The sequence below is a fragment of the Cebus imitator genome, unplaced genomic scaffold (genome assembly GCF_001604975.1).
Source record: "Cebus imitator isolate Cc_AM_T3 unplaced genomic scaffold, Cebus_imitator-1.0 Scaffold136, whole genome shotgun sequence".
Classification (NCBI taxonomy): Eukaryota; Metazoa; Chordata; class Mammalia; order Primates; family Cebidae; genus Cebus; species Cebus imitator.
Genome location: NW_016107451.1, coordinates 1307781 through 1325579, shown reverse-complemented (window position 1 = coordinate 1325579; position 17799 = coordinate 1307781). Strand labels below are relative to the sequence as shown.

Sequence of the window (17799 nt, the reverse complement as noted above, 5' to 3'; positions counted from 1 at the left end):
AAAAAAAAAAAAAAACACCATAGAAAAACAGGAATACCCAGAAGAGCCTAGGAAAAGAACAGTATTTGCCTGTGAAGTGGGAAAGGGGAAGACTCACCCATTGAAAAAGATCTGGGCCAGCTTGAAGAGCTCATGGCCCATTTCAACACTGGACGGCCCGTGGCGAGCCTCAACCACTCGGAGGCTGTTCTGCAGATGGGTAGCTGACTTCTGCCAGTCCCCTGTGAGAAAAGAAAGATCTTGTTCCAGAAAAGAACCACAGCCAACTGTGGATGCACATTTTCGGGGGTGAGGAAGGTGAATGACAGGACAACAGCCTCAGTTTGCAGAGTGGGGGATAACCAAGTAGACAAGGCTGGGCCACGATGAGGCACCCAGGGCAGACGTGTTCCTGAGGCAGAACATGGAGGCCGAGCCATACCTAAGGCAGCACAGGCCTGGGCCAGGCCATCCTCAATCTCTCCCAGCACGGTGTGCTCTGCTGACAGGAAGCTCTCGGCATCACGCTGACACCCCAACAGCTGCTGAATGGCTGGCTCTGTCAATTCAGAGGAAAGATGCCTCATTATACACATAAGCCCACCCCTAGAAACGAGAACCCAGGTCTCAAATTCTCAATCAGCTGCGTTGAATGTGGAAATTCCCCTTGGCCTCCCTGGGTTGTGACCAGCCCCCGATGTCCGTTCCAATAAAGCTGCTGTTCTCTTTTCTGTCAGTGGAGAGAGGCACCAGGGGAGACCTCCCCACATTTGCCCTGGATTTTCAGCATCAGCCTTCCAACACGACCACCTCTACCCTCCACGTATGGCCAGGGTTTCTCCTGACCCTGAGATCTAAGCTGAAGGTCAACGTTCATAGAGCAAGGTCAGTACACTCCACAATGTCAAGCTCTAAGGTAGAGTTTTCAAGGGTAATGGGGACCTCTGCAACTGCCTTTCTGGAAAAAGCAAGACACTCTTATCAGTTGGGCTCATGCCCCGCTGCTCTCTAGAAGAGAAGAGCTCTGATGAGGGCAGACCCACCCTTCTAGGCAGTCACGTCACTAAGCCCTGGAATTAACATAAATGACGCTGAACTTCTGGAATTGCACAAAGCTCACGGATGTCCGAGCTCACCCGTTGCTCGGCACGGGTGCCTTAACTTAGCAATCTGATGCATAAGAAAACAACAGCCTAAGTCATCTGGCCCCTTTTCAAGGGCACCACAGTAACAGAGTTGGTTAGGGTTTGGTCTCACTGGCCTATATAGCCATCTTGTGGCTGGCATGGGGATAATTACATTTGGTCCTTCAATCAGTACTGAGTATCCTTGAGTCCAAAATGGATCAGAATGAATAAAAGGGAAGGAGCTGGAGGACCAAAGCAGGGAGCCAGCCTCACCTAGTTCACCATCGCTGAGAAGCTTCTGGGCCATTCCAACCTGCTGCTGAAGGTCCTGTAAGCGAGAGGCGAGGTGGTCCCTGCGGACAGATTCTGCACAGCCTCTGCGGCCACAGCTCCTGCGGCCACAGCTCAGCACGTCATCTCCCTGTGGAAGTGAGTTTTCTCTTTATTCCAATGCCAGAGTCGGTTATCAGCACTGCCTGTGCTTACATTAGAGGATCGCTCCATAGTTTCTCGCCTCATGAGGGAAAAAGCCTCCTGTAATAATACATCGTGACCAAAGTCTGACTGAATTTGGTTTGATAGCAGCAATTCTAAGGAAGGCAGTCGCTGAGCCGCCTGAGATTTCACTTTTGGAACGGAACTGGTCTAGTCCACAGTTTCTTTCCATTTCTATATCCCTCTCGTGTCTTTTTGGGGCTAGGACTTGAGATGACAAACATTTCTAGTGGTTATGAAAAAGTCACAAGAAAACCAATAGAAAGGCCGGGCGTGATGGCTCACGCCTGTAATCCCAGCACTCTGGGAGGCCAAGGTGGGTGGGTCACTGAGGCCAGGAGTTTGAGACCAGCCTGGCCAACATGGAGAAACCCCATCTTTACTGAAAATGCAAAAATTAGCTGGGTGTGGTAGCATGCACCTGTAATTTCAGCTACTTGAAAGGCTGAGGCAGGAGAATTGCTTGAATCTGGGAGGCGAAGGCTGCAGTAAGTGGAGATTGCACCACTGCACTCCAGCCTGGGCAACAGAGCAAGACTCCATATCAGAAAGGAAAGGAAAAAGGAAAAAGAAAAAGGAAAAAGGAAAGGAAAAGGAAAGGAAGGAAAGAAAGAAAGAAAAGAAAAAAAAAGAAAGAAAGAAAGAAAGAAAGGAAAGAAAGAAAGGAAAGAAAGAAAGGAAAGTAACAGAAGGTGCTAGGTGTGACTGTCCTGCATTTGACCTTGGGTTTGCGCATTCAGCTTTCTAACATAGCCAGCTCTGCACTTCACTCATGATTCCCCTAAGAAGAATACTGTACTGCCTGGCAGAGGGGAAGCCTCCAAGGTGGATGTTTGCTGTGTTTCAAATGCCAGTATCTGTTTTCTCATCTGGCAACAGCATCCCAGTTTCTCACGAGGATGCCTTTCCCCTCAGTCCCACAGCCAGTGCCCTACGGCTGAGGTGTGGCCTGTGGCTCACACATGGCTCATTCCCTCATTCCTCTGGCCCAGATGGCTGGAGAAAAACTACCTCTAATTTTCCTCTAGTCATAGTTCTCATGTCAATGAGACACAGTAACACCTTTGCCCAGGCTGCTGTTAGTGACATGTTCTTTTTTTTTTGAGATGGAGTTTCGCTCTGTCGCCCAGGCTGGAGTGCAGTGGCGCAATCTCAGCTCACTGCAACCTCCGCCTCCCGGGTTCCAGTGATTCTCCCACCTCAGCCTCCCTAGTAGCTGGGATTACAGGCACCCACCACAGCTGGCTAAATTTTTTTTTTTTTTTTTTTTTGAGACTGAGTCTTACTCTGTTGCCCAGGCTAGAGTGCACTGGAACAGTCTCCATCACTAAATGAAAGCTTTCTCTGTGGTTTCTTTGGAGGAGTAACCAGTGCATGGGGATGACTGGCTAAGTGGAGATGGCGTTACTGCTCTCAGCACTTAGAAGGCCCTGCTGGCTGCCTCCTCAACACTTCTCATCCTTGGGCTGGATAACTGACCTCCAGGAAAAGTAGAGCAGACAGAATTACCTGCATGGGTGCTCTGCAGCTGTTGCAGCAGAAAGCCTCCCACCTGGGCCTTGCAGCCATCTCGTGTACCTCAGTGTGACAAGCTGGACAGGTGCAGTCAAAGAAATACTGAGACCTCAGCTTCTGCTGCCTTTCGGCCACCCCCATCCGGCTCTTGTGAGGCCCTGGAGAGAGATCAGCCTTAGCCAAGATTTAAAGCAAGAGAGTCAAACACTTCTTAAAAACCTTCAGCCTAGCACAGGGTCTGGACAATTATTTATCATTTGACAGATAACCTTTACTCAAACATTTGTGGATGTAGATACTAAAATAAGCTTCCAAGTTGCTAAGGCAGGAAGGAAGAGAAGCCAAGAAGTTGTTCCCAGCCCATTTTCAGAAGAGGAAGTTTACAGCAATTAAACAGAGAGACACAGTTCAGCCACAATAGGGCCCTAGTAAGAAGGCCCTTCCTTCCCTCCTTCCGTCTTTTTTGGCCTAAGTATGCACTGCCTCTTGCAGGTGAAGTCCCATGCCCGACGGCTGGCTCACTGGCGTGCACCGTGCCTTTCCTGTTGGAGAAGGGCAGGGCGGCAGTGCAGAGGCATGGCTCACCGTAGCAGTGGACAATCTCCTGCCCCTTTCCAATCCGCTGTGACGCCCGGATGGTGGCGACGGTGCTGATGAAGGACACGCTGGTGTTGGGGCTGCAGGAGTGGTTCAGCAGGCTGATGACAGGGAAGATGCCCGTGGCCAGGCGCACCTGCCTGCTGCCAGTAACGATGCCCTCTTTAGATCCTGAAAGGGCAAGAGGAAAGGAAAGATGTGTCAGGACAGGAGCCCTGGACTTGCCGTCTGTTCCTCACACGATGAGCCGGGCAGCTAGGCCTGCAGCCCATCTGAGTCATGGCTCCACAGCAGGGTCCAACAGAAATCAGATGGAACATGCCTCACAGCAAGCTCCGGTCCCCAGGAAGCCAAGTGATGTGCACACGAAGTTCACTGGAGTCCTGGGACCTAACGGCGGTGTCTCCACACCACGAAACAGTCAACGATGAGAACTTATAAAAAAGTAACAAAAAAGGAATGATCAGTAGGGAGCGTTCTAGATAGTTTCTTAATGTTCACGAGGGAAGAACACAGAAACCACAGCACCTGTTGAGGCTTCTTCCCAAAGACTTTTCTAGTCAAGGGCTTTGTTTATCGAGTCTTTGATTGGTTAATAGAACAAGTGACCCAGTTACTACCCTGAACTTGATACCTTGAAGCAGGCCAGGCACCAAGGCTCATGCCTGTCATTCCGAGGCTCAGGCAGGATTGCTTGAGCTCAGGAGTTCAAGACCAGTCTGGAGAACATAGCTAGATCTGGTCTCTCCAATTTTTTTTTTTTTTTTTTTTTTTGAGACAGGGTCTTGCTCTGTTACCCAGGCTGGAGCACAGTGGTGCAGTCTCGGCTCACTGCAACCTCCATCTCCCGGTTTCAAGTGATTCTTCCACCTCAGCCTCCCAAGCAGCTGGGACTACAGGCGCGTGCCAAACGCCTGGTTAATTTTTGTATTTTTAGTAGAGATGAGGTTTCACCATGCTGACCAGGATGGTCTCAATCTCTTGACCTTGTGATCCACCTGCCTTGGCCTCCCAAAGTGCTGGGATTACAGGCACGAGCCACCATGCCCGGCCTAAAAAAATTTTTTAAAGTTAGCCAGCAGTGGTGGTGCACACTTGTAATCCCAGCTACTCGGGTGGCTGAGGTGGCAGGATCCACTAAGCCTGGAAGTACGAGGCTGCAGTGAGCCACGATCACACCACTGCACTCCAGCCTGGGTGACAGAGCAGGCCATTTGAAAAAATAAGTAAATAAAATTTAAAAAAAAGTTTTACTGGCTCAGTAGGCTCACACCTGTAATCCCAGCACTTTGGGAGGCTGAGGCAGGTGGATCACCTGAAGTCAGGAATTGGAGACCAGCCTAATATGGTGAAACCCTGTCTCTATTTAAAAAAAAAAAAAAAGAAAAAAAAAGTTTTACTATATTTGTAACATTTCTGTCTTTTTCTTTTTTGCTCTTTTCAGGCCCATAGTAGTTTACTTTAAAATTTTGTTCATTTCTGAAAAGAAAACATGGTGGCTAAGCAGCATTTTAAAAGTACACCTGTAACATTTCACTTAACCAAAGGTGTTCCCTGTGCTGGTTTTTGTCAAAGCCACCTGTCCTAGCAGTATGTAGAGCAAAGATAACCCTGGGCATACAGAAACACTTAAATTATGTTCGGTAGCTTCAGTTTAAGCCTGAGGAAAATTGTGTTTCCAAGAAAACGGGTTGGAAGATAAACGATACCAGTATTTAAAAGAAAGCATTAAGTTTTCTGGAAAACTAGAAAACCATCAAATAATCATGATATCACTGAATATATGCCAGGAATCTTAAAAAAAAAAACCCACTCACCAGGCTGGGTGTCGTGGCTCATGCCTATAATCCGGCACTTTAGGAGGCTGAGGCAGGCAGATCACCTGAGGTCAGAAGCTTGAGACGAGCCTGGCTAAAATGGCAAAACCCTGTCTGTACTAAAAATACAAAACTTAGCTGGGCATGGTAGCATTCACCTGCAGTCCCAGCTACTTGGGAGGCTGAGATACGAGAATTGCTCCAACCTGGGAGGCAGAGGTTGCAGCAACCCAAGATCACACCACTGCACTCCAGCCCAGGCGACAGAGCAAAACTCTGTCTCACAAAACAAACAAACAACCAAATTCATCAAAGAAATAAATAGGTCTAGGTACAAATGTAATGAAGAAAATATATGAACCATTATGTGAAAATGTTTTATAGGCCAGGTGCGGTGGCTCATGCCTGTAATCCTAGCACTTTGGGAGGGTGAGGCAGGTGGATCACTTGAGGTCAAGAGTTTGAGACCAGCCTGGCCAACATGGTGAAACCTCGTCTCTAATCAAAATATAAAAACTTAGCTGAGCATGGTGGTGTGCACCTGTAATCTCAGCTACTCAGGTGGCTAAGGCTGGAGAATCGCTTAAAACTGGGAGGCAAAGGTTGCAGTGCTAAGATCACACCACTGCACTCCAGTGTGGGTGACACAGTGAGACTCTTTCCCTCCTCCCCCCAAAAGAAAATGTTTTAAAAAGAAAAACATTAAATACAGGAATAATGTCTCTCTGTGGGCAATTCTACTATCTGTTGCTAAGGAGAACAAGTAAATACATTTCACAGGGAATCCAAATGACTCAATTCTAGTTAATAATTCTACAAATTGTATTAAAATCTTTCGTCAGAGCTTCTCCGAAGTGCTTTGCTGATTTTTGTTTCTTCTTCCTACCTTGTCCAATGCCCACCTTCTGGCATATGTGCTAATGAGCAGTGAAAATGCTCAAAGGCAGGCAGCAGGAAGGAGCCGTTCAGGGCATGAAGAGCTTGTAGTCTGAATAATCAGCCTCTGCATAATTAAAAGTGGACTTGCATTACCAAGTACTGATAACTGGCAATCTATATCAGAACTGTTGCTAAAATCTTCCAGAGAAGGATGATCACAATAGAGTGAGTAATGTCAGCTCTGTGAATTATTTATAGATTAGCCTCTGACAGAAGTAGGCTCAGGAACTGTGTGGGCATTTATGTCAGAGCTGAGTATCTCTCTAATTATTTCTAAAAAATTCAGTATTGATTTTTAAAAATTACTCAATATTTTGCATTAATCATCTATTCATAGAGGTAATAGAAAGTGAGAATATGTACGTACTTCATCAACCAAATTTAATCTGTGACATTTTGTATTAAAATAAAGAGGGAGTGGTTCTATACCAGAAGGGAACCTTGCTAATATCCCTAGTGCATTTAAACTGGGATTCAAGTAACGAAGAAAAGACTCATTCACGATGCTTCCAGAATAGACATACTCAGCTGTATATTTTGCACCATGAGAAGTCTGAGGCTGTGTGTCCAATCAAGGACTCAAACTAAAGGCAGATTCCTTTGTTGTTGAAGAGTGAAAGCAAAGGGCAGTGAATTGATGTGCAGGGACAGGACACAGAACCTCATACAACCTTGTCATGACCCGAACCCGGACACATCACGAATGTGCGTTCCTACTGAGAGGACCACACGGGTCAAGGTCTAGAAAATCATCCGTGGCCAGTTCTGTCCCTTGAGATGAGCCCCAGTGAGAGGTTTCTGGGGAACTTTGATTAAATAGGATCTATGCAAAGATAATAGCATACATTTTTTATAGGATTTTGTCAAAGTCTATCCTAGTTAACACTTTAATCCTTCGTCTGTGCTACTAATGAAACAGCTGCTAATGAAATTCAATGAGAACACTAAATTGGGAGGTATTGGAACCCCAAAGAAATAATAAAAAGGGATATAACAAGATTAGAAATATGAGCAGACTGAAACAAAATTAGATGAAATTCAAAAATGAGAGTGAACACTGCTGGTGGGCGCCTAACAGTGGAACTTTCCTGGAGGGCAATTTTGAAATATGAATCAAATGCCTTAAAAATGTTCATAGAAAAATACTCTTATCACTTGAATTATCTGTATTTTTTTTTCTTTTTTGCATGCACTTAGGGCATAATTATCTTTATTATTAAAAAAATGAATTGCTGCTGGATGTAGTGGCTCATGTCTGTAATCCCAGCACTTTGGGAGTCAGACACAGGAGGACCGCTTGAGCCCAGGAGTTCAAAGTTACGCTGAGCTATGATCACCCCACTACACTCCAGCCTGAGCGACAGAGCAAGACCCTGTCTCTAAAAGCAGACAAACAAACAAACAACTCATTGAACTTACAAAAGGAATATGTGGTAGTCAGAAAAAAATTTAAAAACTGAACCTTACAGAGAAAATGATAGTCGCTTATAATCCATCAGGCAGATATAACATTTTGTCTTTAAATCCTAACCTAAAATGCATTTTGGAATTAAAAATACAGGCGGGGTGCGGTGGTTCACCCCTGTAATCCCAGCACCTTGGGAGGCTGAGGCAGGAGGATCACTTGAGCTCAAGGGTTTGAGACCAGCCTGGGCAATTTGGCAAAACCCCATCTCTACAAAAAATAGAAAAGTTAGCCCGGTGTGGTGGTGCACACCTGAGCCCAGCTACTTGGGTGGCTGAGGAGGGAGGATCACTTCAACTCTGGAGGTCCAGGCTTCAGTGGGCTGAGATCACACCACTGCACTCCAGCCTGGGCAACAGAGAGAGACCCCGTCTCAAAAAACAAAAACAAAATCAACAAAGCAACTCTGCTGCTGTGACAGGCCAACAATGGTGTCTTAATTACAGAGAAAGGTCACAGGGTGGCTGTTTTTATTTATCACTATCTACTTGGATGCAGGCTTGCTCGTGTACTTTTTTTTTTTGAGACAAAATCTGTCACCCAGGCTGGAGTGCAATGGTGTCGTCTTGGCTCGCTGGAACCTCTGCCTCCTGGGTTCAAGTGATTCTCCTGCCTCAGCCTCCTGAGTAGCTGGGACTACAGGCATGTGCCACCACACCCGGCTCATTTTTGTACTTTTAGTAGAGACGGGGTTTCACTATGTTGGCCAGGCTGCTCTTGAACTCCTGACCTTGTGATCTGCCCACCATGACCTCCCAAAGTTCGGGGATTACAGGCGTGAGCCATAGCGCCTAGTCTCATGTGTACTTTTAACAGCTGTATTAAAATATAATCCATCTACCATAAAATTCACTTGTTTTAAATGTACAATTCAATGCTTTTTCGGGGAAATTTACACAACCCAGTTTTAGATTTTCATCACGATGCATGTTTTTATCTTATTTTTCAGGCAGGGTCTCACTCTGTTGCCCAGGCTGGAGTGCAATGGAGGTGATCTCAGCTCACTGCAGCCTCTACCTCCTGGTCCCAAGCCATGCTCCCACCTCAGACTCCCAAGTAGCTGGGACCACAAGTGCGCACTGCCACGCCCAACTAATTTTTGTATTTTTGTAGCCACAGAGTTTAACTGTGTTGCCTAGGCTGGTCTCTAACTCCTGGGCTCAAGTAATCCTCCAGCCTTGGCCTTCCAAAGTGCTGGGGTTACAGGTGTGAGCCACAGCCACTGAACCTGGCCGCTATGCGTATTTTTAAAAGCTGATTTTAAGAGCTGTGTCGTTGCTAGAGATGTTCCGTCATTTTGTCCATTGACATCTTAATTTTTGAGTTTTCCTTGGGGGAGGGAGGGTTGTTAAAACAACAGTAATTTCATTTGTTCACAATTCTGTACGCCGGCAGTTTTGGCTCAGCTCCGGGGAATGTTTTTTGCTGCTGGCTTTGCCTGGGGCTTACTCACGTGACTGCATTCCTCCGGCACTGGTCTTTTCTCCTCCAGGAAGCCAGCCCAGGCTTGTTCACACGGCCACGCTATCATTCCAAGAAGGTGACTGTGGAGGCAATTAAGGCTTGGACTCAAAAGTTACATAACATCAATTCTGTCTACTGGCCAAAGCAAGTTCCAGAGCCAGCCCAGACTCCAAGGAGGGGGAAAAACTCCGCTTCTTGACAAGAGAAGCAGCAATGTCAAGCTTCGAAGAGTCAACTTACAGGGATAGGGGAAACTGGGGTCATGTTTGCAGTCCTCCCCAGAGGCTCTGAGGTTTATCCAGTCTTGTCATGTCCATGACGATACTGATATACACAGAGGTTCAGGAAATTAGGTCTTCTGCCTCTCAGTCCAATGTTTTCAATTCTTGGGTTTTTTTTTTTTTTGAGATGCAGTTTTTCACTCTTGTTGCCCGGGACGGAGTGCAGTGGCATGATCTCAGCTCACTGTAACCTTTGCCTCCCAGTTCAGGTGATTTTCCTGCCTCGGCCTCCCAAGCAGCTGGGATTACAGGCACATGCCACCACGCCTGACTAAGTTTTGTATTTTTAGTAGATGGGGTTTCACTATGTTGGCTGGGCTGGTCTCAAACTCCTGACTTTGGGTGATCCACCCACCTCGGCCTCCCAAAGTGCAATGTTTTCAATTTCTGCAAGGCCCTCTTTCACCTACATCCTTTATTTTCTTTTTTTCTTTTCTTTTCTGAGATGGAGTTTTGCTCTTGTTGCCCAGGCTGGAGTGCAGTGGTGCAATCTCAGCTCACTGCAACTTCTGTCTCCCAGGCTCAAGCTATTCTCCTGCCTCAGCCTCCGAGCAGCTGGGATTACAGGCGCCCGCCACCATGCCTGGCTAATTTTGTATTTTTAGTAGAGATGGGGTTTCTCTCTGTTGGTCAGGCTGGTCTCAAACTCCCGACCTCGGGTGATCCGACCTCCTGGGCCTCCCAAAGTGCTGGGATTACAGGTGTGAGCCACTGGGTCCAGCCTCATCTATATTCTTTATCTCCTTAATCGGTTATGGTGTTCTTGATATTTGGTACCTAGGTAGCTAAATCTGGCTCTCTTTTAATTACCTAAATTTGATATTATATAGTATTTTAAGAAGCCTCTCCTGCCCTAAGAGTATATAAACGTTCACTTAACTTTATCTAGATAACTGATGGTTTAATTCTGAAACAGTTAAGTTTTTAATGATTTGAAAAAAGACTCTAATCCTTTTCGGGGGCTGTCATCCGTTTCAAGTTGTTTTTAAGTTTGTAGCTTTAATGCTGGTATGAAATCTGACAGTGCCAAGACCTTTCACTTCTCTTAAAAAAAAAAAAAAAAAAAAAAAGCTATTCTCACCCATTTATTCAAGTTGAACTTTAGAACGTTGTCAAGTTCCACGAAAACTCAATTGTGATTCCATTTGAAATGGTATTAGATTGATTAGGTTAATGCAGGGAAACCTCAAGTTTCCAGTCTTCCCGTTAAGAATATGGCGTGCCTCTGTGGTTATCTAGGCCTTCGTTTACATCCCTCCAAATTAAAGTGCCTTTGCATTTCTGGGAGAAACTCTACTTGGTCCTTTAATAAACTGCTGGATGTGATATGGCAGTGATTTATACGGGGTTTCTATATCTATATTCAAAAGTGAGACTGGACTCTAGTTTTTATTATTGGCTTTCTAAAGTGAGTGGGAAAGAGTTCTAGGTTTCCCCACCCCTGGAACAGTTTACACAGTGTACAAATGAGCTGTTCTTTCGTTTGCTGTTGCTCCCTATGGTGGGGTCTTGAACTCCAGGGCTCAAGCATTCCTCCTGCTTCAGCCTTTGATTTTTTTTTTTTTTGAGCGTCTTGCTCTGTTGCCCAGGCTGGAGTGCAGTGGTACGATCTCGGCTCACTGCAACTTCCACCTTCCAGGTTCAACCGATTCTCATGCCTCAGCCTCCCTAGAAGTTGAGATTACAGGCACCTGCCACCACATGCAGCTAATTGTTATATTTTTAGAGATGGGTTTCACCATGTTGGCCAGGCTAGTCTCAAACTCCTGACCTCAGGTGATCCGCCTGCCTTGGCCTCCTAAAGTGCTGGGATGACAGGTGTGAGCCGCCGGGCCCAGGCTTTTGAGACAGGGTCTCACTCTGCCACCCAGGATAGAGTGCACTGCGCCATCGTAGCTCACTGCAGCCTTGCTTCTGGCTCTACCAATCTTCCCACCTGAGCTTCCTGAGTTGCTGAGACCACAGGTGTGTGCCACCATGCCCAGCTAATTTTTGTAGAGATGGGCTCTTACTGTGTTGCCCAGACTGGTCTCCAACTCCTGGGCTCAAGCGATTCTCCCACCTCAGCCTTCCAAAGTGCTGGGATTATAGGCATGAGTCGCTGTGCTTGGCTTTGATCTGTTCTTCAGAGATGGTTGTTTCTTTTTTTTTTTTTGAATTATGGTTAAATATGTTCCCTAAAAGTTTTAAAGAATTCAGGCTGGGTGTGGTGGCTCATGCCTGTAATCCTCCAGCACTTTGGGAGGCCGAGGCAGGTGGATCACGAGGTCAGGAGTTCAAGACCAGCCTGGCCAACATGGTGAAACCTCATCTCTACTAAAAATACAAAAATTAGCTGGGCGTGGTAGCACATGCCTGTAATCCCAGCTACTCGGGAGGCTGAGGCAGAATGGCTTGAACTGGGACCTGGGAGGCGGAGGTTGCAGTGAGCCAAGATTGCACCACTGCACTCCAGCCTGAATTACAGAGCGAGACTCCATCTCCCAAAAAAAGAAAAAAAAGTTTTAAAGAATTCACATGGAAACAAATAGGTCTGCCTCATTTTTAGGGAAATATTTTGCTAACTTGACTCTTCTACAGTTGCTGGTTTTTTGAAGTGTTTTCCTCCTTCTGGGACAATTTAGGCAATTTTTTTTTTAACAAACTGGGTCTCACTATATTGCCTAAGCTGGTCTCGAACTCCTAGACTCACGCAATTCTCTCACCTTGGCCTTCCAAAGTGGTGGGATTACAGGAGTGAGCCCCCGTGCCTGGCTTTTTTTTTTTTTTTAAATCCCAAGAGGGCATCTTGCTCTGATACCCAGGCTGGGGTCCGGTGGCATGATCATAGCTCACTGCAGCTGACCTCCCGCTCAAGCCACCCTCTCTGGTCAACCTCCTGAGTAGCTGGGACTACAGATGCATAACACCGTGACTGGCTTATTTTACGTTTTATAGAGATGGGGGTCTCATTCTGTTGCCCAGATTAATCTCAAACTCGTAGCTTCAAGCGATCCTCCCTTCTCAACTCCAAAGGTACTGGGATTACAGTTGTGAGCCATAGTGTCTGGCTTTTTTTTTTTTTTTTTTTTTTTTTTTTTTTTTTTTAAGATGGAATCTCGCTGTGTTGCCCAGGCTGGAGTGCAATGGCGTGATTTAGGCTCACTGCAACCTCTGCTGATTCTCCTGTCTCAGCCTCCCAAGCAGATGGGACTATAGGTGTACGTCATCACGCCCAGCTAATTTTTGTATTTTTAGTAGAGGCCGGGTTTTGCCATGTTGGTCAGGCTGGTCTTGAACTCCTAACCTCGTGATCCACCTGCCTCGGCCTACCAAAGTGCTTGGATTATAGATGTGAGTCACTGCACCAGGCCCTATTAAGGATTTTAAAGGCAAGACATGGAATTAAGAGTTGGTAACTTTCTGCCCTTTTATCTGGAAGCCCCATATATTATGTTCAGGAAAACAAAATAAGTATATTAAAAAATGCAAGTGAATGTGCCCAAAGGAAAACATAATTCCGGAAAAACACTCAACAGCTGTATTTTAGGAGGTAGCAATGGCTCAAAGAAACAGGAGGGCCAGAGAAGAACACAGACTGGCTTGAAACATGATTTAGTAGTATCAGGGGACGAGGCCAGTTCTATTTTTGGATGTTCCATGTGCTTCAGGATGGGGAAGAGCATCTTGGCCAAAACATCTCTAGCAAGATAACTATATACCATATAACTTGCCTGCCGAAGTAAAATTAAACATAAAAATACACACAAAAATAGGCTGACAAATTCTAGATTACCTAATGTGAGAAGATCAAATGAGCTAAACATGTAGAGTTAAGTCACATTTAATATTAATCTGTCTATAAAAACTCAGTTTAGCTAGCACCTAGTTTCTTCCCTCTCAAGAGAGTTAACCGAAAAAATTAGGAAAAGTATAATGAACAGACTGAGTCAAAAAACATTTTCTGTTAAAATGAAGCTCATACAAAGAAATGCTGCAAATGCCACTTTTCTAATAATAGTTGTATCTGCTGTCAGTAGTCACACTGGAGATGTCACACTGGATCAAGATTCTGGCACACCCAACCTTCCCGTCTATCTTAAGTCACATTATCTATAGACTCCAGCTCAGGAAAGCGGGGCTAAGCCGGAGGGTCTGTTTAGAGGTGGCCCCTGGATCAAAGCACAGGCAGTATGTAGGCAGGCAGCTTATGGTGCAATGTGGGGTGGAAGGCTGTGCTGGGCTGGATTCCTCTCTTGGAAATTTAGAAGAATGAGAAATGTGTGTCAATTGGAAAGAGAAGACAGAGAGTAGCTCAGTGAGTTGAGTCTGATACCTCCCTGGGTGCAGCAGCTCATGCCTGCAGTCTCGGCACTTTGGGAGGCTGAGGCGGGCAGATCACGAGGTCAGGAGTTCGGGACCAGCCTGGTAGACATTGTGAAATCCCATCTTTACTAAAAGCACAAAAATTAGCTGGACGTGGTGGTGCATGCTTGCAATCCCAGCTACTCGGGAGGCTGAGGCAGGAGAATCGCTTGAACCCAGGAGATGGAGGTTGCAGTGGGCCAAGATCACACTACCACACTTCAGCCTGGGTAACAGAGCAACACTTCATCTCAAAAAATAAATAAATAAATAAAATAAAATAAAATAAAAAGGGCGGGGGGGAAAAAGCTGGGCACAGTGGCTCACGCCTGTAATCCCAGCACTTTGGGAGGCCTGGGCGGGCAGATCACCTGAGGTTGGGAATTCGAGATCAGCCTGACCGACATGGAGAAACCCCATCTCTACTAAAAATACAAAATTATCCAGGCGTGGTGGCACATGCCTGTAATCCCAGCTACTCGGGAGGCTGAGGCACGAGAATCATTTGAACCTGAGAGGTGGAGGTTACAGTGAGCTGAACTGCACCACTGCACTCCAGCCTGGGAGACAGAGAAAGACTCTTTCTCAAAAAAATAAATTAAAAAATTTTTTTTCAGTAATATGGACTTTTACAATAATTTTTACAAACACAGCTTTACACAACTCTATAAAGTTAGCTGGGATAAAACTACTCATTTTGCAGATGAGAAAACCAAGGCAGAATGGTATCAAATTATTTTTTTTGAGACGGGGTCGAAAAACCCCTCAGCTGTCGCCAAGCTGGAGTGCAGTGGTGCTATCTAGGCGCACTGTAACCTCTGCCTCCCAGGTTCAAGCGATTCTCCTGCCTCAGCCTCCCGAGTAGCTTGGACTATAGGCACATTGCACCACCATGATCAGCTAATTTTTTTTTTTTTTTTGTTATTTTTAGAAGAGACAGGGTTTTACCATGTTGGCCAGGATGGTCTCGATCTCTGGACCTCATGATCCACCCGCCTCAGCCTCCCAAAGTGCTGGGATTATAGGCATAAGCCACTGCACCCGGCTGGTCATATAGCTTCTTAATGTCATAATAAACAAGGCAGCTTAGTGACCCCATTAGCTCACTGATTTGTTTGAATCCTACTATTTTCCTTTGCAATTCTTTCTTCTCAAACACCTGCTCCATCAAGACTAACAGTGTCAGCAGGCAGGTCGGTTTCCCTCTTACCTGTGTGCTGTATGGTGGTTATCGCCTGGGCGTTACACTGTAGCTGGAGCATGTGTCGGAGCATCGCCACACCCCAAACAGTCACGTCTGGACACAACTCAGGCGCCGCTGCTGCTTTCAGCCGGGAGGAGTCTGCACCTGTTGCGACAGCCTGGAAACTGGCTGCTTCTAGCTGCCTGCACAGTGCAGAAACACAGAGCGCGCAGAGGAATTTGTGCTCTGGGCTATGGTTTTCAGTATGGGGCAAAAGGTTGAAGACAGCCTGATAATTACTTTCATACTTCCCATTAACATCGCATCCAGGAATTGGGGTCTCAACGATTTTGCCATTTTTCTCAATCTCCCCTAGGCCAGAATTAAGTGTCTTAACCCGACTGTTGCTTTCAGGTAAATAGATGTCCTTATTACTAACCTCATCACAAAGCTTCCTGATTTTGCTAACATCCTCAAATCCCACCAAAAGAGTCAACCTCAGGGCAATGTGGCAAAACACACCCAGTGTGAGAAGCAGCCCACCTAGAGGACATTCTATCCTATGGTAGAGCTCCCAGGCCTGCTGCAAACACTCTTGGCTGCAATACTTGGCATAGCTGCATCCATCACAGGGAACTGTGGCCAAAGTGTGCTTCAAACATCGGTGACAGTAGAGGTCCCCATTGGTAACTCTGGTGTCCCATTTGCTGTCTAGGCTGTGATGCAGTGGTGGCAGTTCTCCTGGGTTAAGAACACTCACAAAAGCACCCTCCTTCACCAGAGGCTCTCCTGGGAGAATCTCTCTTGTGGCGACGAGACAGCGACCTTTTAAAGGATCCATGCATAAGCCGACAGATGATGAGGCGTTGGAAAGTTGTTTATTCTCTTCTCCTAGGTCCACACCCTCAAGGGTTTTGGCCAGAGCTGCCGGGAAGGTTTCTGGGAGATTCTCCTTTTCTTGTACTTTCATTTTCAGATGATGGAGGTTTCTCTGCACACTCTGAGAGGGGAAATCTGCTAGGGTTGGGCTGGCAGGGAAGTTCCTTTCAAGATCACTGATGGTCTGGCGCGCCTCCTGTAGTCTCCCCAGGGCCACCAGACATTCTGCTTTACGTAACATTATCTTGGGTTGCAATCTTTCTGGATACCCATGCGTCTGTGCTCTAATAATGTCTTTAAGGCACGTCTGAAAACAGAAAGAAAATCCCAGAATGACCCTTTGTCCCTATTCTTCAATGTTTACTAAAAATGTTTCCAAAAACCTACAGGAAAGTTAAGGATTATTAAAAATGGAACAGGTACAACTATGTGCTTTTAAATATATTTCTGTGTGATCTTTTGAGTGATTAGCAATACTTGTTGAAGATACTGTTATGCTTAATGTTCTTATTAAATATTTCTACTTTTAAGGGGAAAAAAAACTTTTGCATAGAAGAATTATAGTATAATGACTAAGAGGCAGGCTTTGAGGCCAAGCAGACCTGCACTCAGATACACTGTGCCTCTTACTAGCCACATGATCTTGTGCAATCGACTTAATTTCTCAGTGTCTTAATTTTATCTAAAGAACAGTGATGGCCGGGCGAGGTGGCTCGCACCTGTAATCCCAGCACTTTGGGAAGCCAAGGCAGGTGGATCACAAGGTCAAGAGATTGAGACCATCCTGGCCAACATAGTAAAACCCTGTCTTTACTAAAATATAAAAATTGGCTGAGCGTGGTGGCGTGCGCCTGTAGTCCCAGCTACTCGGGAGGCTGAGGCAGGAGAATTGCTTGAACTTGGGAGGCGAGGTTGCAGTGAGCCGAGATCGCACCACTGCACTCCAGCCTGGTGCCTGGTGACAGAGCGAGATTCAGTCTCAAAAAAAAAAAAAAAGGAACAGTGGTAATAATATCTTACAGGGTTGTTTTAAGGACAAAATGAAATAATATATCTAACGTGGCAAAAGGAATACCTGGAATATAGTATGTGCTTAATAAATGGTAATCGTTATTACAAGAGGGAAAACATCTGGGCATGGTGGGCTCACACCTGTAATCCCAGCATTATGCGAGACCGAGCGGGGAGGATCACTTGAGTCCAGGAGTTCGAGACCAGCCTGGGCAACACAGGCAAGCTCCTGGGCTCTACAAAAAATTATGAAATTAGCCAGGCCTGGTGGCATTCCCCTATAGTCCTAGCTACTCAGGAGGCTAAGGCAGGAAGATTGCTTGAGCCCAGGAGTTCGAGGTTACAGTCAGCTGTGATCAAGTCACTGCACTCCAGCCTGGGTGACAGAGACCCTGTCTTAAAAAAAAGGAAAACAGAAACAATCAATACAGAAAAGTTGTAAAGGGTTAAATGTTTCACAAGTTCTTCTTCCTAATCACTGGACCCGGTAGTCTAGGACTTTCTTGCTTAGGATCTAGAGCTAGGCCGGGTGCGGTGGCTCAAGCCTGTAATCCCAGCACTTTGGGAGGCCGAGGCGGGTGGATCACTAGGTCAAGAGATCGAGACCATCCTGGTCAACACGGTGAAACCCCGTCTCTACTAAAACTACAAAAAATTAGCTGGGCATGGTGGCACGTGTCTGTAATCCCAGCTACTCAGGAGG

The 17799-nt window shown here is 46.1% G+C and overlaps 1 protein-coding gene across 1 annotated transcript in view; it reads right to left on the bottom strand.

Moving 5' to 3' along the window:
- SMYD4 (SET and MYND domain containing 4) overlaps positions 1-17799 on the bottom strand; it is a 29027-nt gene that overhangs the window by 2323 nt on the left and 8905 nt on the right. The window contains exons 2-7 of the mRNA XM_017541649.2: positions 15234-16392; positions 3702-3884; positions 3111-3274; positions 1380-1527; positions 422-538; positions 98-221 (exon numbers count right to left, since the gene is read on the bottom strand). Coding sequence (XP_017397138.1) covers positions 98-221; positions 422-538; positions 1380-1527; positions 3111-3274; positions 3702-3884; positions 15234-16326 — 1829 coding nt within the window. The 5' untranslated portion in view covers positions 16327-16392. The remainder of the gene's footprint in view (positions 1-97; positions 222-421; positions 539-1379; positions 1528-3110; positions 3275-3701; positions 3885-15233; positions 16393-17799) is intronic.